At 39.7% G+C, this 23693-nt stretch overlaps 1 protein-coding gene across 1 annotated transcript; it reads right to left on the reverse strand.

Moving 5' to 3' along the window:
• On the reverse strand, positions 1–23693 carry LOC117875932 (glutamine-rich protein 1-like). The gene is made up of 8 exons (XM_034767539.1): positions 22706–23693; positions 11814–11970; positions 10501–10655; positions 9130–9244; positions 8930–9038; positions 5433–5584; positions 1606–1690; positions 1–1247 (listed from the first exon to the last, which is right to left on the reverse strand). Exons 1-8 carry the CDS (start codon positions 23687–23689, stop codon positions 1061–1063), a joined length of 1944 nt encoding a protein of 647 aa, XP_034623430.1. The 5' UTR covers positions 23690–23693; the 3' UTR covers positions 1–1060.

The following is a 23693-nucleotide window of genomic DNA, read 5'->3' on the forward strand; positions in this document are numbered from 1 at the left end:
GACAATTAGTATTGAGTTTGTAAATAATATAACATAGCATAATCTATAATACTTCCACCAACAAACTCCATTTTTCTTACTGGTGATCTATACAGTATTATCATGTGAAAAATATACAAAATGTCCCTTGAAAAGGTGAACTTACATCAACAAGATACTTTACAGCCACTGCTACAATGTTTAAGTGGCTGGGTTGTGGTAAGGCACTAGATTACTGAACTGAGGTAAATTTGTATAGATCCGTGTTATGCAAGCCTTCTGTACATACACAGTTGATTCCAATAAAGCGTCAAGGGTGTAGTGAGAAATGTATCGATGCACATATTCACAACCTAGAAATAGGAACAGTCTCAGAGTTTCTGGTGTCTTTATTGCCCCAGCTTTTGAAAGTGAAGTAAATTCTTTCCCTGCTAACTAAAGAAGTTAATGTTTTAATGTAATCTGTCCAACCTTATACAAATATTAGCCACAAGGCATTTAAGGCTGTTAGAGTTCCTACTCCTCTCAAAGTACTAGTTCTCCAAAGTCTGTCCTTTGCAAATAGACTAGTCATGGAAGCATCCTTTTAACGAGGAAAAAAAATTTAAAAGTCACTCTTGTTTTATAGAGAAAATTATGCCTGCATTGCACTATTAGTAAGTCACAATGTAAGAATATTATTCAGTAACCGCTATTTCCATTGAGGACTATGATAAAAACTGAATTTGTATACACTTCCCACTGTCAATTCAGTTTAAGGAGCTATGTACTTATAAATTAATCAAAATGACACTTTTGGGACTCTGATTTAGCTGGTGTTTCACAGTATTAGTACTAGAACCACATCTGTCCCTCTAAGTGCTAGTATAAATTAGACAAATATGAACAAAATAGGAAATCCACTTTCTGGAATTTAGCAAATTGGTACTGTTAAAGGCTATTTACTCATAGCATTCAGTCATCTTCTAGTAAAAAGAAAGTGTTAGCTACAGACAGTCTTCCGTGCCTTATGAAAAAAAAATATTGTATTTACAACTTTGTAATATGAGCAATGTTGTAACTTATCCATTTGTCCTTGTTGCTATGCGGATATATGGGTCTTCGCATGTGCTTCTTGGACCTCCTTGACCATCAGAATTCTGGTCAACATCTGCTCCATCACATCCACTTTCACAGGCTGAGCAGAGTACCAGATAGGACTGTTTGGTGCCACGACTGGTTCAGGGACCAGATAGAAGGTATCACTTGGCCCTTTGACACCTTGGGGGCTATAAGGAAAGTTTAAATTATACCAAGCAACACACTACTTAGTTATACTCCTTTTAATAGTAAAATTAGCATTGACTTTCTTCTTTATTATGTAATAAGATATATTTGCTCCCACACATAAGTTGCTAGCTTTAGGCATTCCTCTTTGAATTAGCAGTGATCCACTCTTGCCAAACTCAGACTGGAATAGGTGTTTGTGGTGTGAAGCCCAAGTATTAAATGAGGGAAGTCAATCATTATAGAAGAGAAAATCTTTCCCTGTGAATTGCTAAAGTTGTTTAGCTAGTTGGATGAAACGTTGTTGAAAGCCATCAAATGTTTAAAACTAGTGTAGAAAATAAGTCCTTAGAGCCTTACCATTTAAAGCAATAGAAATCATACAATTTTATGGGGCACTGCAAAGGGTTGTCTGGGTTTTCAGGTTGTTCCACATAAGTCTCATCTGCAAATCAAAAAAGAGGCAAATAGTGTGTAGTGAGTTCACAACACAGCATTTAGTTTCAATAAAGTATTTTTACAGATGAAAGTTTTTGATCAATAGTACACCTCTACCCTGATATAACACAACCCGATATAACACGAATTTGGATATAACGTGGTAAAGCAGTGCTCCGGGGGGGACGGGGCTGCGCACTCCAGTGGATCAAAGCAAGTTCAATATAACGCGGTTTCACCTATAAAGCGGTAAGATTTTTTGGCTCCCGAGGACAGCGTTATATCAAGGTAGAGGTGTACTATTTTAAACAGTCTTATTTCAATGTGGCTCCTTTAAATAAAGTGTTTTTATAGCAGCTGAATATTTCAACAACAGGCACGCCACTATTGTAGTATAGAGAAACTTACTGCTCTTGCCAGTGTCTGACCTAGTCTGTGGATAAATGACTTACAGCTTAGGAAAATAAAACCAATCTGGTATGTTGTACTAGCAGATAAATGTTAGCCATACTGATCATTAGCATACACAATTGTATCATAGGAAACAGAGGGTGAAGCTCATGCAACAGGAAAGTACTTCCTGCAGACAGTGGCAGCTAAAAACATGTAGCTATAAAAAGGTATACGGAAAGTTGTATGGGTGACCTAAAATATAAGGATTTAACCTAATAAAAACAAACAGTTCACGTAAAAAGTTATTTACCAGTGATGAGTTTTCTGAATCTATGAGGTGAAATCCTGACCTCAGTGACGTCAACGACAAAAGTCCTATTGATTTCAATGGGGCTAGGATTTCATTCGTTGTGTCTGCAGAACCCCATCATAGGTTTTGCAGATCCAGTCTAAAGCAGCAGGGCCGGCTTTAGGCACCGCGGGGCCCCAGTCGAAGGAGCTGCCGCCGTAGTCCCACCACTGTCTTCGGCGGCAGCTCAATCGCTGCCACGGAGGAAGGACGTCCGCCAAAATGCCGCCGAAGACAGCGGCAACAATTGAGCTGCTGAAGACAACAGTGCCGGGACTTAGGCGGCAGCTCAATCAGCTGCCGGTGCCTTCGGCGCAGGGCCGGCTCCAGCATTTGTCGCCCCAAGCAAAAAAAAAAAAAAAAAGCTGCGATCGGCGGCAGCAGTTCAGCTGCAGGTCTTTCGCTCCTAGAGGGAGTGAGGGACCTGCCGCCCCCAAAATGCCACAGGTGCCGCCCCTCTCCCTTGGCTGCCCCAAGCACCTGCTTGTTAAGCTGGTGCCTGGAGCCGGCCCTACTTCGGCGGCACTTGCTCCGCGACGGCGATTGAGCTGCTGCCGAAGACAGTGGCGGGACTTCGGAGGCAGCTCCTTCGGGACGTTGCGGGGCCCAATTCCGGGGAATCGGCTGAATCGCCCTAAAGCCGGCCCTGTAAGCAGTCTGACTTTATGGGCATATGTTCACCTCTCTGAAAATCCACTAAAACCACCAATGACTGTATGAAAGATTGCTTCCTAAATTACTTGATTTTGCAAAGCCTTTTCAAAAATTGCATATACTTTTTGGGCTAGGAATCATTTTAAAATGCTTTGCACACACACACACACACACACACACACACAGAGTGTATAAGAGAGAGGAATTTTCCCTTGCAATCAGCTCAATGGCTCCAGGAGCTGGATCAATAGGACTGATGCGTAGTGAATGCCTGGGCATTGTGGAAGGGACGGATTTGTAAACAGGTAAAAATTCTGTTACACGTCGTGGGGGGTAGTGTTTAGCTTCCACTGGATAAGTAGAGAAAGTGTCATTCCCCAAAGTGGCAGAAGGGGAAAGGAGATGAGGGGGAGAAAGAGAAGAGGCAATACTGTCAGCCTTTCTAAGGACTTCAAATCCTCCATTCTTCTAAGTAAATCCTATACAATTTTCTTGGATGAAATCCTATTTATTTGTAAACTATATTTAAAAAAAAAAAAAAAAGTTACTTTAGACCCTCTGGAAACCAAGTCATGGCCTCCATTCAGCACTTTAGGAATAGCTGCAACCCTACTACTCAAACTCATTTTCATTAAGAACTCGAAGTGCTTAAACTTAAGTGGTCAGCATTCTTTACTGTAGTAGACGGGATGCATACTGGTTTATATTAAAGTAGGCCTCAAGCAGCATTGCTGCTCCAGGCAAACAAAAAAATATGGGTCCCTGCCTCAATTTAAGACAAGCCAGGAGGCAGCTCAGTGGTTTGAGCATTGGCCTGCTACACCCAGGGTTGGGAGTTCAATCCTTGAGTGGGCCACTTAGGGATCTGGGGCAAAAATCTGTCTGGGGATTGGTCCTGCTTTGAGCCAGGGGGTTGGACTAGATGACCTCCTGAGGTCCCTTCCATTTCCATCCCTGATAGACTATGATTCTAAGTGACCATCAAGCAACCTGAAAGAAATGCCAAGATCACATGGTAACATAGGGAAGCTGTGCAAGTTATTCTCACAAAGCATATAAGAGGGTGCCTCAAACTTTTGCAGCATAAAGAAAGTGTTATGGAATGCCACGCTGTTCAATACTTGCGGAAGTGACCCAAAAGAATAAAATATGCATCTAGCCTTTCTGGAGACCAACTCTATTCAGAAAAAAGTTATAGCAACCACTGTTTAATGTCTTGTAGAGTCTGAATATACCCTCTCATTCTATAATTTAGGAATCACCGCAAGAGTTCATCTGTGCATGCACAGTCCTCTCGGGGGTGGGGGCAGGGATTTCATTTGAGCATATATGTCTGATGCTATTTCGTTAAGCTGCCTCTGCCTTATGGCTGTAGAGAAGATACTGAACCATTATGTATGTACGTAAGGTAGATCTGTAGTAACTGGAGAATGAAACCAATCACTTGACAGTTCAGAGCACAGAATGAGTTGTAGTTTGTTAAACTTCCAGATAGGCTAGTTCCATGACACGCAACCATTTTGGAAAATGGCTAGGACAATAGCCTGCCAGTATGCTGAAGACAAAAATCCTCTCCCCTATGGAACGTCAATGTGAACTCCGCACACAGGTTGAGGACAGGTTATAGCTTTAAGGAGAGAAACACACACTCTAAAGAGAGCAGATATGCTCCACCAAGGCAGAGGTATGTGCGTATGTTTGTAAATTAGGAGGGGTTCAGGGAGCAAGGAAATGGCCCAAGCATTTTGAGAGTAACTGATCTAAAATATACATAGCGTAATGCCCCCTGTGAAACAAATCCTATGTCTGGGTTTCTAAAAGAATCAGACGTAGAAAAGATGCAAAAAGAAACACAAACATGCAAGGAGAGAAGAGAAAGGAAATAGGGAGACAGCTTTAATAAAAGTTAGAAAAAATTGCCAAAAACATGAAAGTTGGAATTTTTAAGAATACCCTGTACTTAGTGCTGGCCTACCTTTGCTCTAATTGATTTCAGTGGGTGCAGAGTTAGGCCAATGCCGAGTGCATTTGAGGGTCCCAACTTAGATGTGCATCACTAGGAGTGGGGAATACAATCTAAAGCTCCAGGCCTGAGACTGACTCTGCACAGGAAAACCCCTGCTTCCCTAAAGAACCCCACGGACTTAAATGGGGCTATGCACAGTAGGAGGGGTTCACCTACACAGTTCTCTGCTGGAACAGAGTCTAAGCATATATGTACACTAACAGCAGTGCTCAGATTCCAAACAAATTGCCAAGGCGGCTTTTTTTGTCATGTCCTTCACAATCTTAGTGGCAAACAATGGCACACAATCATTTTAAAGGTTATTATCCTAGTCTAATGAGTTCAAACCTTTTCGTCCTCCAAGAATCTGTCCATAAAGCCTCAGGAATCGTATTATAGAACATTTGTCCTTTCCGATGCCTGTATTTTTCCTGGTCTGCTTCAGTATTTTGGAAAAGGCTAGCTGTGCATGCTGCTCCACAGTTTTCAATATGAAATACCTACTCACATACAAGAGAAAAACAATTATAACTCAGTTTTGGGGAGAGAGATGGCAAACTGGGCAGGGAGTACTTAAAAACAAATTAAGTGAGTAGAAATATTTTTTTAAAGGCTTTCCAGATTCTCGATAAAAAGTATAGCTTTGGACTGTGGACCAAATTCTGACCTATTATACTTGTGTAACCCCAGAGTAATTGGATTCAATATTACTGTTTTATGGCACAGCAAGAATTCAGAATATAATCCTACCTGTTCAAAGTCACATTCTGACTTCAACTAATTATTTGAGCTCATCTAGACCCCACATCAAATTTCAGAAAGGTCCCTTCTGCATTGTGCCAAAATCAGAAATGAGGGCAGAGAGCTGAAACATTCTTTAAGACCTCACTATACAGGTGTTTCCTTTTGGACATTAATCTATGGACTTGATTCTGGAAGTAACTTTACTCACATGAATAGTCCCAGCAAAGTGAGTATTTGCGGGATCCAATACTATATTAGAAAACATTACTTAATCCTGCAAAGACTTATGCACATGCTGAATTTTACATATTGTGAGTAGTGTCACTGAGGTTTCTGCCGGACTGGGACTTTAGTGAAAACAAGGGTTGTTTGAGATCTTACTCCGCTTGTAGTATACTCCTAATTTGGTTACCAAGGAGTCTTAAGCAACATTATAAAGAATCTTTAATAGCAAATAATCAGCTCTGCCTTCCACCACCATAAATAAAAGGAACACAAATCAACAAGAAAGAGAAACAGGAAGACAGACTAAAAAATAATTTTAACAACCCAAAATCAGATTCTCCCATCTGAGAGCTATTTATTATGGCATAGTAAATAGAATAATCTTTCAAAATAAACCCATTCTGAATGCTTCTAACTTTTTTTGTTTGGGGAAGGGGAGGAAGGTTAAAATATTGGTACACTTTTGGGTAGTTAAAGGCTCTTAGTGTACGTCTACATAGGGATACAACACTTACAGCTGGACCACATCAGCTGAATTGGGCACCAGGGCTGAAAATATCACAGTGTAGATGTTGGGGCTTGGGCTGGAGCCTGAGCTCTGGGACCCTGCGAAGGGGATGGTCCCAGGACTGGAGGTCCAGCTTGAGACTGAACATCTACACAGCGATTTTTAGCTCCACAGCCTGAGTCCATGAGCCCGAGTCAACTGACCTAGTCTAACCAGGTCTTTAATCCCTGTGTAGACATACCCTCCAGTTCTTATTCAACAAAGCATCTAAGTATGTGCTTGAAGCTAAGCACATGGTTAAAACCATAATCCAAAGCCAACAGAACTCAAGGGGAGTCTTTCCATTTACTTCATTGGACTTTGCATCGGTACTTAAGTGCTTTGAAGAACTGGGACCTTAATTTTTAGCTTAATGACAGATCAAAGTGCGTAGGAATGCATATCCTATTCTGATGTTATTTAATTCCAATCTGTTTAAAATCATTACACACCAAAATTCATTTCAACTATAAAAAGAGTGATGCTATCTTTTGTAAGATTGCAAAATAAAGTTTGTACACCTCTACCTCGATATAACGCTGTCCTCGGGAGCCAAAAAATCTTACCGCGTTATAGGTGAAATCGCGTTATATTGAACTTGCTTTGATCCACTGGTGTGCACAGCCCCGCTCCCCCGGAGCACTGCTTTACCGCGTGATATCCAAATTAGTGTTATATCGGGGTAAACGTGTATAAAAGTTTGTTTTTTGGCAAAACATTTAAGTCTCTATACCCCCTAATATTTGGACACATCTTGTAATTAATGTCAATATTGCTTTGTGTTTTTGTTGATTCTGGTACAGAAAAAAAAAAGTAGGAATGGTATTTCTTTGTTAACTGCAGCAACAGAGGAAAAATACAAAAAACTTGCCTTGCACAGAACAGTGATGATTTTTTTTTTTTATTAAAAAGTAAAGGCACTACCAAATATTTTAAAAGAGAGGATATTATTTACCAGATAATTTTAAAGGGAAGTCAAATTCAGACCAACATGATTTGAAACAGTTACTTTAAAACTTTAGTAAATGTTTATCTTAATGCTTTTGTCAACGCACATCCTCAGAAGAGTCAAAGATAGTCTTGTAATATAATTAAGCACAAATAGCGTGTGGTCAAGAAGAATCATTGATTTAGGTCTATCTTATAAATAACTTCAGAATATTTAGTTTTATACAGAGAAAGAATCTATTTATACAAAGGAAGAATAAGTCAACATGTATTATAGGATTTCTTGATTCCAACCTGTTTTTAGAAAGTTAAATTCCAATTTGAGCTGAACAACTCAATACCAATGTAATTAAGTAAATTAAAATTCTAAATTATACAATTAGGTGGGGGGAGGGGAAGAGGAGGGAGGGAAGTGTAATAGTACCCACTAATGCAGAGTAATCTGCTGGCGGGCCACGAGACATTTTGCGGATGTTGACTGTCCGCAGGCACGGCCCCCCACAGCTCCCAGTGGCTGCGGTTCGCCGTTCCCAGCCAATAGGAGCTTCAGGAAGCAGCAGTCAGCATGTACCTGCAGCCTGCCACTTCCTGCAGCTCCCATTGGCCGGGAACGGCGAACGGTGGCCACTGGGAGCTACGGGGGGCCGTGCCTGCGGATGGTCAATGTAAACAAAACGTCTTGCAGCCCGCCAGCGGATTACCTGATGGGCTGTGTGCCGAAGGTTTCCAACCCCTGCACTAATGAATATATTACCTTCCAACTGTGTTTTATTTGCAATGTATACATAGTTTGCTTGGCATTTAAAATGGGGCTTTCATTGGAAACAATATTAATGGATGTTCAGAAACTAACAGCACAAGAAAAGAAATAATACCAAGTTATTAAGAATTTACATAAGCATCAGACAGGGATTGTTTCTTATAAGACTCAGTAATGAGTCTACAGTGGTTTTTACATGAATATTGTTTGTGGTTGTGAAAATAACCAACATGATAGTTCTGTTGTAAAGAAAAGTATAAAAAAAGAGAAAATGAATTATAGAAGTATGATAAGAGGTTTGTCTTTCAGTACTTAGCTTATGAAAAATTAGATATGAGTAATCAGGGAAAATAAATCTAACGACTACTTCTAACATGTACTATCCACTCCCCACCTGTCAGTTCACCATGTGCACTAAACATCAAGAGATAATGAGAATTTGAGCAAAACACAAATAGTAAGGTTTTGGCAAGCATTAAAGTATATTTACCAATTCATTTGTTTGGTATGCAGGGGACAGGAGGAGATTGGGAAACCTTTTTCAGCAAGTTACAAAAACTAAGCCATCTGGTAGGCTACATGGACTCAGACATGAAAGACTTTTATATAAAACATTCTTACTTAGTGTTGAAATACATCAGTGTGAACAGGAGAGTAGCAGGAGAATGTGCTCCAAGTTGTTTGCAATCCCATAACATTTCCTCCATGATACAGCTAGACAGAATATACCCTGGAAAACAAATATTGATACAAATAAATTCATTTCAGAACATACTAGTCAAGTACAGACTTCATTTTCCCTCCAATGTTTCTCCACTTACCAGAGGGGCTCACTTTTGGACACCATCCCTTCATCACTCCATGAAGTCTTTCCAAAAACTTCACATAATAAAGATCAGCAAAAATGTTGTCAATTCTGTCATTGTCAAACATATACTATGAATAAAAAAAGAAAGGGATGTGGGTAGGATAATAACTGAAATGAAAGCTCTGTTTTACTAGACTTCATTTTATAACGAAGTTAGTTAACCTCTGAATGTCTCAACCATAAAATGGCTCAGAATGTAAACTCTACAAAAACATAACTCAGTCACTACAGAAGAACAGGAACATCAGTTAGTCTTCATCATTTCACACTAACATTTTCCCTAATGGAGTGGCCTAGCATGTTGGAATTTAAATGATTCATTGTAAAAAAATAATAATCCCATGTTTTAAATTAATCACTGACAAAGTTCTACTGACTCTTGCATGAGAGAGCAATTTCCCTAAACTAGTACATTTTTAAAAACTGGATTTTAAGTTTGTTCTATTTAAATTATTACAGGGGGGGGAGGGGGAATGAAACAAGTCTCTCTTCCACCCAAATAGCCTGTCTCAGTAATGCCTGTGACATGCATACATCAACTTACTTCATTTAGACTTTAGCCGTCTGAACAAGAATAAACTGGAAAGTGAGTTTTGCAAGAACACAGTGAATTCAGAAACACTTCAAGAATATAAAGCTCATTAGTCCTATTGATCAGGTATCAGCAATACAGGTATTTAAGACTTATTGGAAGAGGGTTCAAATTTACTATCACTGGCCTGGTCTACACTAACAAAATTAATACCTATATTCTAACAGTTCAGCTGATTCCTGTTAACACTACCTGCACCTATGCTCTATTTATTTTATAGGCTAACTCCTGCTCCACACTAAGTTCCCTTAGCAACACATCTTGAAGGATGGACTAAACAACAAGCTGTGGGTATTCTCCTCCCCCCCCCCCCCCAAAAAAAAAAAACTATTTTGGATCTCTTATCATGAAAGCTTTAGTATGCGGAGTATTGAGGAATATTATGCCTCAAAAAGCCCCAATTGTGCCCCTCCCCGAACCCCTCTAATTCCAGCCCCCACCACCCTTAGGTTCAAAACTAAAAGCTTCCACTGTTTAATTCTATATTTTAACAAATTATTTTATGGGATTGCACAGAACACATTACATTCTGCATTAGTGACACTGTTTCAGGAAAGGGAATATATGCTTTTTCAACTCAGCATGAGTAGCTACAATCAGCTCTCAGATTTTCTTTGGCAACTCTCTCTCATGGGTTACCTCCTGAAGGGGAAAACGGCACTTTTCATGTAAGATCTAATTCTCTGTGTATAGTAGGAGTCCAACAGTCATTCAACAGTATTTTATGTTTACCTTTTGAATACAAAGAAATAAATAATACAACATGTCTGCTTCATAAGAGGAACCATCTTCCTTTCTAGCTTCTTTGGTCATTAGGCACAGCCCATAATTCAGTTCTGCTATTGGCACTGAAAGGACATCTTCCCTAAAAGTCATTGGTTTTCTTCCTATAATATGAAAAGAGCATATTTAAGCCAGGTTAATTTTCTCCTGTTATTTGTCAAGTTAGCATAAACCTTTCTTCTCTCTAATAAATGTGTGATTTCAATGAAGAGGAAATCTTGCATGTTTTTTTAATGCTGAGAAGTTTGGGGTTTTTTATAAGTGACAAACCACTACATAACCAAATACACTCCTAGAAAAAAGCTCTGGTACTGTTTCTGGAAACTGCTATAGGTTGAAATATTCTGAATGAGCAGTTTACAACTAAGGCTCTGTGTAAACTGCATTGTATTTTGTATTGAATCACAACAGCTTCAGGGGTAAGTGTTGGAATTTCACGAAATACCAGAATATGCACGGTTGCAGAGTTGCCTCCCCAGCTGAACTGCTGCAATTTTTCCAAGCAGGCATCCCAGCTTCCACCTCCCAGCTGAGGCAGAGGCTGCTTATGGGGAGTTAAGTGGGCTGATCCCATCCTGGGGAGGGCAGGTAAGTGGCAGGCCAGTCCCACTCCCTAGAGTGGGCATGGCAGGCCCCTGGAGCAGGGTGTGTGTCACCACAAGGCGCCATCCATCCATTCCAGCTCTGGCCTCCCTCACACACATGCTTGTACTCCAAGCGGAAAATCCCTCTCAGCGCCTGCAGTATCTCCCCTCAGCCTGCCGTGGACTGCTGTGGAGTGGGCTAGGCCAGGCCAGGCCAGGGTCTCCTAATCCCCATGCATTGTCAGTACCTTCCCTGTCTCTCTGCTGGCCGGACAGGAAGTAGCAGTGGCAGGCTGGGCAAGAGCTGGGCCACCAGCTAGCACCACATGATGAGACATCTCAACCTCCAACTGCAGCAGCTGTATCAGCCCAACACTCTGATTTTTCCAACAGAGGGGAGGCAGAAACTGAGATGCCTTCGTCCGCCTCCCCACAGTTGCAAAAGTCACAGTATTGGGCTAATCTCACCATTTCTGTGCAGTCTGTGAAACTGTGATTTACACAGAGCCTTATTTTATAATGAATAGCCTAATTTTGCAACCCTTAACCATGGATTTCAATGGGACGACTTGGGGAGAAAGATACTATTGAAAAAAAATCAGGCCCTGAATCTTTAGATGCCATATAAGGACATCTCTTTTTTTCAGTGAACAATGAAAAATAAATTAAAAATCATACTTCCAAATCCCTGAAGGTTTTTTCCAGCATCTTTCCATACAGCCTCATTTTTCATTTGTACCCAGTTCTTCCAGAAATTAGCTCCTTCTTCTGGTTTGAGTTTGCAAGGAAGATATAAATTAGTCTGTATCTGCAAGTGTGGCAGTGATTGAGAATCCTTGTAACCAGAAGGGAAAAAAAAATAAGACAGCCATTTGAGAAAAAAGAAGTTTGGTATTATAGGCAAAGAAAGATTATAACCTTAAGTATATGCTGCTATTGTACTTAACAATATTTAAATTCTCTTAGAATTTCCATTATAAATTGTATAATCTCAGCAGTTTTACAACCTGCTTTTAGATATGCAAAACAAGATTATCCTTCTCCAAAATGCTTTACAATACTATCTGGCAATATTGATGCCTCGTTTCACGTCTTTTTGGCCACTATTTTGAAAAATACTTTGTCAGCGATTAGGGGAGTTTATTTGAATTTTGAAGGCAGAGGAAGGGTTTTTAGAAGTTGATGTCTTTCGGTTTAAACCTTTACTATTTTGCAGCAGTTATTGAATCTGTGGCATAGCAATACATTGAACAAAAGCATTGAACATGCTGAAGCATGTGCAGGACATTGCCTTTAGGAAGTAGGCCTTATTATGCACAGACATGGACCTCTGCTTAACATATTCCAGTAAAGTGATTTCAAGTCAAATTTATTTATTTATTTTTCAATTTATAAAGATAAATATTTAAGAGGGCCCATCCCAGGTCCGTGCACTCTGCCATTATTTAATCTTGTAGAATTTGTGTAATCCCTATCCCAATCAGCTTCATTTGTTTACAAAAACAGCAGTCTCCAAACAAAATCTGATACCTTAAACCATATCCCTTGCCACCTGCCTGTATCAGAAACTCCCAGGATGCCTTGGAGAACAAATTAGAGATATTTCTAACCAAAAGGAGGCAGGGAGAGTGAGCTGCAAAGCCAAGGAACCCACAATGGGAAGGCTACACTAACCATTCTTTTATGTTATGGGTACTTGATCTCAAGTGCCTCCACTGACTACATCTTTGGCAGTATCGCACAGAGAGGCAGTCTCTCAAGTAGGCGAGTCCCAGGTCATTTAGCATAATAGTAATTGGTTACAGCATCAAACCCGAACAGAATGGTGCCACTGAAAGAAGCTTCCGAAAGAACAAAAGTCAGCTGCCTGTATTCTAAGTCTGATGGACCATTAAACAGCTAACAGGTCACGGTCAACCTCTTGGTGTCAATCCAAGGTATTGGTGACCATCTTTAAAGGTCTGAGTAGTCTGGAACCCAGCAACTTGAGAGTGTCCCACTTTGTACCCAGCCAGAGCTATCTAAGAGCATTCCAGGTGATCTTGTTAGTGTAGAGAGATGTTTGTAGAATATTGTAATTTAGAGACATTCTCTCATAAGGAACAGTACTATGTACATAGGAATTTGGAGATGTGCTTTGGAGGTGCGGGGCGGGGGACACACCAGATGGCTGTGTGCAGCAGTTCACCACAGAAGCTCTCCAGTTTGTTTTAATAAAAGTTTTGTTCCTTTCTCATGCATTTGGTTTGTTTAATGAACCCCATGATTGTTACATGTTGTCAGAACAGCCAAATGAGAAGGAAACTGCAGTCAGGGCCAGCTCTGCCTTTTTGGCCGCCCCAAGCAAAAAAAAAAAAAAAAAAAAAAAAAAGCGGCCGTGCCGCCCTAGGATTGGGCAGAATGCCGCCTCCAACAATCTGCCGCCCCAAGCACCAGCTTGCTCAGCTGGTGCCTGGAGCCAGCCCTGACTGCAGTCATCTTGAAGTTAACTCCTGTGTTTGCAATGGAAAGCAGAGACAAAGGGGGGCACCAGAGAAGCACGTGGAACACTAGGCACAGAAGCTTTTGCATGTATTTGGCGAGTACAATAGTAGCTTGACTAGCTTAAAAAGAACAGAGAAAGCCAAAAATGTATGTGTTGCAACCTTCTTCCAGTCTGCAAATGTCAGGCAATGCTGCAGAGAACTGGAAAAAATTCAGAGATTTGAATTGTATTTAGTAGCCATAGAGGCGGAGGGGGGGGAGGGGAGGGGAAGAGGGGAGAAGAGAGAAGTGATAACATGAAATCATCTATCTTTTTGCATGTTGCTGTGGAGGAAGCATTGGATATTTATAACAACTTTAAGTCTGAAGAAGGTGAAAGAGTGAAGTTAAACAAAATACTGATTAAATTTGAGGAACATTGCACTCGAAAAACAAATGAAACCTTTGAGAGAATTTTTTACATGCATGCAAAAAACTGATGACACCATAGACAGAGTGATATATCACAGAATTAAGGAAACTCAGTAAAACCTGTAACTTTAATGATCTGACAGAGACAGAATCATTTGTGGCATTAAAGACAATGTGTTAAAACTTTAGAAAAAGCTCTCCAAACATGCAGGGCAGCAGAAACTGTGAAAGCACAAGCCAAAGGGCTGAAGGGGTTATCCATGTACTGAGTACTAAAGAATATAGCCAGAATAGGTCAAATCAAAGAGTGGAACCACTTGCTATGAAAAACCACTGCTGGGTGGGTACAGGCGGCCTTGAGGAAGGTATGGATCACAGCATGAACCCAGTGTGTTGCCTTTGGAAAACTTCACAAATGTGGGGAAAATAATCATTTTGCAAAATGCTGAAGATCCGAAATGCAGAGAAGTCAAGCACATTCAGTTCCACGAAGGCCTTATCAGAAGGTAGGCACTGACTTATTTACTTGGCAATCAAAGGATTATTTAATAGTCACATATCATTATTCTCTGTATCCAGATATTTGCACACTGCACAGTACTAATAGTAAGTTAGTGATAGCCAGCATGAAGGGAATCTTCTCCAGACATGGAATTCCAGATTAAGTCTTTAGTGATAATGGGCTGCAATTTTCCAGTGCAGATTTTGGGCAATTTGCCATAGATTGGGATTTTCATCACAAAACATCAATTCCAAACTACCCCCAATCAAATGGACTTGTGGAAAGATCTATAGGGACAGTAAAGAACCTTATGAAAAAGACTTTTGACAGTGGGGGTGATTTGTATAAGGCATTACCGGTTTACTGAAGTACATCCCTGGAGAACGGCTTTCCTCCAGCTCAGCTGTTAATGGGAAGAAGGATCAGATTTAATTTACCAATTTCTGATAACTTGCTGAAATCGCATAACAATGAAATCATATGGAATATGAAAAAAATCAGAAGTGGAAGCAGAAATATTTTAAATATTTCCCATCTCTTAATCCAGGTGATAAAGAGTGTGCCTGAGAAATCACACCTCTAATCCTTGGGGCCAAAAGGGTATCGTTAAAGAACAGCTGCATCCAAGGTCTTGTGTAGTCAGGACAGACCAGGGGACACATTTCAGTGTAATCAAAGGGATCTACAAGAAATCCCAGAAATTTCCAACACATTAACAGCTGACGTGGACTCTGGTTTCCCATCTGACCAATTCTTTATCATCAACGCTCAAAGAAACAAGAGAACAACTCAGATGCTCATGAAAGGCTAATACTGAGAAGATCAGAGTGAGAGATTAAAGTCCTAAAAGACTAAGGCTGTGTCTACACTACGCAGCTTTTAGCAACAGCGCTGTGTCGCTACAGCCGTGTCACTAAAAGGCACACAATGTAGCCGCTGTTTGTTGGCTCTCCTGCTGACAAACAACTTCCATCCCCAAAAAGCAGCATTAGCGTTGTCGGCAGGAGAGTGCTCCTGCCAACAGAGCGCTGTTCACACTGGCGCTTGTCATCAGTAAAACTTTTGTCTTTCGGGGTGTGTGTGTGTTTTTAAACACCTCTGAAAGAAAAGTTGTGTCATTCAGTTGCCAATATAGACAGCCTCAGAGAGACTTGCTAACCTGCCTGGATAGGGAGATTTGAGGCAAGTGAGTGGTAAAGACTCACTGAAGAGTGATGTGCTGGTGGTAACCTCTCCACTCTAGGTACTTGACACATTGGGTTTATGGAAATGTACTAGATGGATTGAGAATGTATTATTGGAAAGTGGCTAGCTGTTTATATATAAAAGAGTTAATTTGTTTTTCTTTAAGAGGGAAGAAGTAGAGAGATGTTTGTAGAAGATTATAATTTAGAGATGCGTCCTCATAAGGGATAGTATTATGAATATAGGAATTTGGAGTTGTGCCCTGGAAGCAGGGGTTAGGACCACCAGGGCTGAGTGCAGCAGCTCACCACAGAAGCTCTCCAGTTTTATTAAAAGTTTTATTCCTTTCACATTCATTTGGTTTGTTTAATGAACCCCAAGATCATTACAGTTAGTTCCTGGAGTTTAATTCTGCAGGACTAGCAGGGGAGTTCTCTGTAGACTGTCTTCACCTTCGGAACTCATTCCCCAGCCTAGAGTCTAAGTCTGGCAGCCTTCAGAGCACAAGCTAAAAGCACTCATTTTTTGGTTTTAGTACTTGATAAAGTTTTCATCTGTGTTATTATAGGGGTTGCCACCAGATCCCCTATCTTTAGGCTGGGGAACATTTTATATTATCCATTTTGTTACTTAACCACATGATAAAATTTGTTTTTCACCCTTTTTCTTAAGTTCAAGGCAATTACATACAAAACGTCAATTACTAAAAAAAAAAACTAGGAAATGCCAGGTTGCCTCAGAAACCTTAGTTCTGCCCCCCACCCCAGGTATATGCATTATACTATTATGTAATGGGGGGGTCAGAACTAAAGCTGCAGAGGCAACCATATATCTGGCATTTCCCAGCTTTTGAGTGCTTGACTTTGCAACCTAAATAATATTCTTTTAATATAGTTTTTGTGAGCAATAGTATTTAAAGGTGTCAGTAGCATTGTATTGCTTATTTTTATTTTGTAAAACATTGCTTGCCAAGGCAATGAGTACTCTAGAAGCTAAGAAAGATTATTCTAAAGACTTAGATTTTTATAATTAAAAAAAATTTGAACCTCCAGATCAGGAACAATTCAATTGTTATTCAATTGTCTCAGTTTTATTATGATTACCCACTGCAGACACACAGTATGAGCCTCTAAAAATAGTGGGCTTCTTTATCTATATCTATCTATATATTTTAGTACTGCCTTTTACTTGAGCTTTTTTTCTGGAGGTGGGGAAGAGTGAGATTGCAAAATAATCCTTTTATAAAGAAGATATTGTTTCAATTTCTATACAGTTTAGATTGATGTAGCTTAGAATACATTTTGTTTCCATGTTAGTACAAAATTAGTTTACCAAGAGAGTCAGTTCATGAGCTAGGGAGGAGATGTAGACCAGTTTTAAAGAGGAAACAGTTCACAGAAGAAGAAAGCTCCCAGTGCAAAGGGTGGCAAGTGAAAATGCAACCTCTAGCTAGAGAGAGTCACAGCAAGAGCACAGAGATAAACAAAATGAGTGAGAAGTACTGTAAATGGAGCAGGAATCAAAGAGGTAGAGTGTGGAATTAATGAGTTCATAGGAATATGAATAAAAGGATTACTTGAAATGGATGGGAAGATATGCAGGACTACTAACTGTCATCTTTAACCTATCATTTAAATCAGCTTCTGTACCAAATGACTGGAGGATAGCTAATGTGATGCCAATTTTTAAAAAGGATTCCAGAGGTGATCCTGGCAATTACAGGCCAGTAAGCCTGACTTCAGTACCAGGGAAACTGGTTGAAACTATAGTGAAGACCAAAATTGTCAGACACAAATGAACATAAATTTGTTGAGGAATAGTCAACATGTTTTTTGTAAAGGGAAATCATGCCTCGCCGATCTACTAGAATTCTTTGAGGCGGTCAACAAGCATGTGGACAAGGGGGATCCGGTGGATATAGTGTATTTAGATTTTCAGAAAGCCTTTGACAAGGTCCCTCACCAAAGGCTCTTAAGCAAAGTAAGCAGTCGTGGGATAAGAGGGAAGGTTCTCTCATGGATTGGTAATTGTTAAAAGATAGGAAACAAAGGGTAGGAATAAATATCAGTTTTCAGAATGGAGAGAGGTAAATAGTGGTGTCCCCCAGGGGTCTGTACTAGGACCAGTACTATTCAACATATTCATAAATGATCTGGAAAAAGAGGTAAACAGTAAGGTGGCAAAATGTGCAGATGATACAAAACTACTCAAGATAGATAAGTCCCAGGCAGACTGCAAAGAGCTACAAAAGGATCTCTCAAAACTGGGTGACTTGGCAACAAAATGGCAGATGAAATTCCATGTTGATAAATGCAAAGTAATGCACATTGGAAAACATAATCCCAACTATACATATAAAATGGTGGGGTCTTAGTTAGCTGTTACCACTCAAGAAAATATCTTGGAGTCATTGTGGATAGAGTGGATGTTTTCAGACAACTATGTGCAGCGGCAGTCAAAAAAGAAAACAGAATGTTGGGAACCATTAAGAAAGGAATAGATAATGAAGACAGAAAATATCATATTGCCTCTATATAAATCCATGGTATGCCCACATCTTGAATACTGCATGCAGATGTTGTCGGCACCATCTCAAAAAAGATATATTGGACTTGGAAAAAGTTCAGAAAAGGGCAACAAGACTGATTAAGGGTGTGGAATGGCTGCTGTATGAGGAGAGATTAATAAGACTTGGACTTTTCAGCTTGGAAAAGAGACGACTAAGGAGGGAAATGATAGAGGTCTATAAAATCATGACTGTGTGGAGAAAGTAAATAAGGAAGTGTTATTTACTCCTTCTCATAACACAAGAATTAGGGGCCACCAAATGAAATTAATAGGCAGCAGGTTTAAAACAAACAAAAGTAAGTTTTTTTTCCACACAACACACAGTCAACCTTTGGAGCTCTTTGCCAAAGGATGTTGTGGAGGCCAAGACTATAACAGGGTTCAAAAAAGAACTAGATAAATAACTAGAAGATAGGTCCATCAATGGCTATTAGCCAGGATGGGTAGGGATGGTGTCCCTAGCCTCTGTTTGCCAGAAGCTGGGAATGGGTGACAGGGGATGGATCACTTGATGATTACCTGTTCTGTTCATTCCTTCTAGGGCACCTGGCATTGGCCATTGTCGGAAGACAGGATATGGGTAGATGGACCATTGGTCTGATCCAGTATGGCCATTCTTATGAGAAGCCACAATGAAGTGTAAGGCTTCTTATTAGGGAACCTTAATGGTAAGAAGGAAGATAAAAGTTGGGGGAGGTTAGTATGGGAGAAGAGAAGAGTTCAGTCTGCAAGGAGAAAACAAGGAAAAAGAAAGGAAGGAGAAGAATTTCTCCCTCATCACCACAAACAGGAGAAAAGAAGAGAAATGACTTTCCCAACCTTTACTGACCTCAGTGCTCTCGCCTGCCCTCTCTGATCTTTAATGACTAGCTAGCATATCTAGAGCTAACTAGAACATTCTTGCTATTTACTGCTTCAGTTTCTTCACTTCGCTATTTGGAAGAGGTAATTCTTTCAACCTGCTGTTTATATTAACTTCCAGAAGACCAGTGGAGCCACTAAGAAACATAATACTGCATGAAAAAGTGACAAATCAGGTGCTATTTTTAATGCTATTGTCTGAGGAACCTGCAGGAGTAGTTGTAGAGTGAAACAAGTGGTGATCCTAGAGGAACACGAACTTGTTAAGTAATGTGAAATGATATAGTTCAATAATCATCCGTTAATTACTGAAATATAACATTGCACATTAAGAGACCTCACTGCACAGCTGCAAAACAATACTTACAACAAACATGACTCTGCTGGTACAGCACAGTTCACTTTAACATAAGGCAGCTAAGGAAGGCTCATCAGGCAACATCAAAAAGATGATTCAGAGATCTTGTGTGCAGATGAATCTCAAAATAGTTGTTTCAGTAGCTACAGTGATCATCTGGAAAATAAAACAAGGCCCTATTAAGGAAAGCTTATTAGTTTCACTAATAAATTTGTAAAGATGTAATATCAAATAATTCAGATTCACTTGTCTCCTTTTTTGTTTGGCCTTAGCTTTCTTTAATGAGGCATTGCTGGGTTAAAACAATTTTTTTAAATGTAGGGAAATATTTTTTTGTAAACATTCAAATACATAAACCGAAATAGATTACAATTGCAATGTACTTTTTGCCATATGTGTTGGTTACTTTTTACCTCTCAGCTAGAACAAAATGGGAAGTTTCTGCCTGAAGACAACTACTTGGTAAAGGAATGTAAGAAATGATTCATCAGGGGTAAGGAAGGTGGCAGCAGACAGAGCCTGACCGCTGAGAGGGATACAGCACTAGTTTAAATCTATGTATTTTCCACCAATCGTTATGTTTTGTATCTGTATATTAAGATTTAAGTTATAAACACAATGAATTAATTTTTCCCCATCGCTCAGGAAGTACACACTTCGGAAGAGGAGGCAATACATACACAATCTGTCTTCTCTCCCTGCATCAACTTTGCACCATATAAAAGGGGCTCAGGTTTCTATTTTGTACCATACCTACTGAACTAGGTTATTTAATCCTTGCATTATTGTTTTAGAAGGACTGCAGTGTTGGATCTAAACAGTGGAAAAAATAATCAGTCCAAGAGTCACATACTCTTAAAAAACAAAACAAATAAAAAACCCTATGCACAAGTGTTTATATAATATGAAACAAATGTTAGCTGTAACTATTTTAAGTGTTTACAATATCCAATATATATTCAATAGATTCCAACATGGGAGTCCAAGATTCTTTCACACCCAGTATAGTCTTAATGCACCAAGTCTTAGTGACATACATGGACAGGGGGTAATGCAAGACCCTCTCTAGATATCCTAAACCTCACTGTGGAGCCACACAACAAGGCGTAACGAGTGGGGCGGCATGGCTGCTCCTGGAGGAATAGGCTGTTCATGGCAGGCTGTCCAATTTGCACATCCAATCCCACACAAGTTGTCTGAGCTTGCAGCAGATGCTAGACCAGCCCACACGTGAAGCCTCCTTGCTAGTTAGGGGAAGTTCCATCTCCCCCCCCCCCCCAAAAAATTGCTCTAGTTGTCTGAGAAGACTAAAGTTCATACTGTATATTCAGTATGTATTCATACTTAGCATAAGCAAGCTGTGTTGATGCAAGTTAATGCTTATTCAAATAAATTCAGTATTACTTTGAAAACCCCGGGGTGGGGCGGGAGAGATTTTCAAATACACAAATAGAAATGAGGAGCACAACTCTCACTAAATCTCAATGGGGGCTGGGCATCAAACTATACTTTCTGCCTTTGCAAATCTCCCCCTTAGTCTTTGTGCATATACTATTTTTAATACATATTCACAGCATATACTTAATGGAAGCCATAAGTACTCAATGAGAGAGAGGGAAAACATGGTATCTGTAAGAAGAGTGGGAAGAAAGAGCTGGATTGACAAACAGGAAACAGAGAAAAGTCCTAACTGGCAAGACCTCCACATGGTAAACTATCATGTGGTTGTCATTGAGACCCATATCTGATCTAAAAGAACAATGTGGATCACTCATTCTGTACAACCAGGCTTCTGCTTCTAAAATGAGGAAAGAGTAATTCTCTAGGGTAACCTCAAAATCTGGCAAGTAGATGTTTTTTAACCTTCACTATACTGATGTATGGCTTTAAAAAAAAAAGTGATCAGGTTACACAGTTCTTAACACTTAGTTTGAAAGAGAAACACAGACCTCTCATTTTAATAATATTTACATTCTTTAATATTAGTATTACCATTGTGCCTAAATCATTTCATTGCTACACTGGTGTATCCCTCTGCAATCCCCTTATTTATTTATAACTTTTTCAAAACGTTTGGGTGCTACAACAACAAAATTAGGACTATAAACGACTCCTATTACAGCCCTTGTCCATTTCGGTCCCAAAACAATGCTACCATAATCCCACAATTTTAGGTTTACATTCAGCTACATTTTAAGGAGGGCGGGGGAGAAGACCAAGTTTAAAACAAATATGGTTGGTTAGTGTTGTTCATGCAGTCAGCTAAATTAAGGTTTGTAAACAAATATTGTGCTAGTTTTGCCAAGAAAATTAAGACAAACTTTCTATTTACAACATATTGGTAGTCAAACAAGATTTTTAATTAAAGGACACACAGGTTTTGGCCAAGTTACTTCACAATATATAATATGTACTGTAATTATTGCTTTTCAGTACAGTTCATACCAGAACTAAGATAATAGAGAATTCTTTGGTCTAATACTCAGAAGTAGGGGCAGTTGCCTGAATGAGAAATCTTTTTCTACAATTTATACATTGTAGAATCACAGTTTTATTAGACAAAGTCCCAAAGCCACAGTTTTGACAAGGATCCCTAGTTTCTTAAGAACAAAAAACACACCCACACCTTGGTCTGCCCTCATTGAGGCCTGTGCAGTGCAACTGGGGTTCAATATGAGCATGGGGCCATGGAGCTGCATGCAGGCACAAGACCATCCACCTGGAGCATCTTGCCTAAAATTTGTTATAAGGTAGAACGAAAAAAAAAATCTACACAGGTACATTTCAAATTTTTGGACAAATATGCCCTTATGGTGTAAAAGTTTTATCTTTTAACATGGTAATATCCTATCAATAGGGAAGTTTGATTATTAGAGTACATTATGCAATGACAAACAGGAAACGCTAATTTTGCAATGTTTAATATTGTATCTCTGAAGTCTGTTCAGTAATTATTTATACTTGTTAAACTCTTCAGGAAGTTTTTGTGCATGTACATTTTAGGCAAATGAAAGGCAGCTAAAGCTTCAAACTCTAACTATCTTGGTCTCGATACATAATCCCACCTGAACTCACCTTCACCTGAGAAGGAGTTAATACGTATAATAGGAAACCCAGCTTGGAGAAGCAGAAAGGTCTAGGATTGGACCCAGAGAAGTCACAAACACACATCTCACCACAGAGTTTCATATTTGTGCTTACCTGCATCTGTTGTTCATCCCAGTATTCAGAGGATTGATACATCCTCTTTCCACTCTGTACAGCGAGAGGAAGGTGCATATTTCCATTCTTATTTACACACTGCACTGGGAAACAGGGTGTGCTAGGAACAGGACTCTCCTGAATACTCTTTCTAGCTTCTGAAACAGATTGAATATTATCCTTGCTTTCTTCTAACTTAATGCTAGTCATATTCATAGCCATTTCACCGATCTGAATAATACCACAGGCATCCCGATAAACAGGGGTATTCACCATATTCTGAGCTTCAGGGCAAATTGCATGAGTAGGACAAACTGCCCATGATTCTACATCTGGCAGATGACCATTTGTTCCTGTAGCAGGTGCAAGCCCATACAGTTGATTGCTATCTACTGTTAGCAGTTCTTGAAGAGAATTGTAAGCCTGCTGTTGGGTACTGGTAGGCATTGTTAGTACAGTAATAGGTATATTTTGCAGAGCACCTTGACTATTACTGTAGTTCTCTTCTACTGACATGTCAATTTTCCTTTTCTTCATAGGTTGAGAAATACATGACAGTCTTCTTTCACATACAGAGGTTGATGTATTAAATTGCCCTTCAGGGGAGGGCTGAGCATCTATCTGCAGTTGTACTTGTTTGAACAAATGATTTTGCTGCATTTCTATTTGATGGCCTTGTTGAGACTGTGTATGGCACACTTGAATATGCTGCTGCTCCAGTGGTCCACAGTAGCTTAGTGCTGGATGTTGGAGAGGAGATGTAACTGGATGCACTAACTCTAACAAAGGCCCTGCTACATCAGTGCTGCCCATGTATATATAATGATTTCTTTGTTGGTATACCGAGATTGGAGAATGCACAAACTGCTGTACTTCTTCTGGTCCTTGATTACTTAATGAGTCTAGAAATACTTTCATGTGATGTTGAGGTACTGAATGGGCTTTCATACTTTGGTGATCTTCATACTGGATGGAATGATACATCCTT

This window comes from Trachemys scripta, chromosome 1, assembly GCF_013100865.1.
Source record: "Trachemys scripta elegans isolate TJP31775 chromosome 1, CAS_Tse_1.0, whole genome shotgun sequence".
Lineage (NCBI taxonomy): Eukaryota > Metazoa > Chordata > Testudines > Emydidae > Trachemys > Trachemys scripta.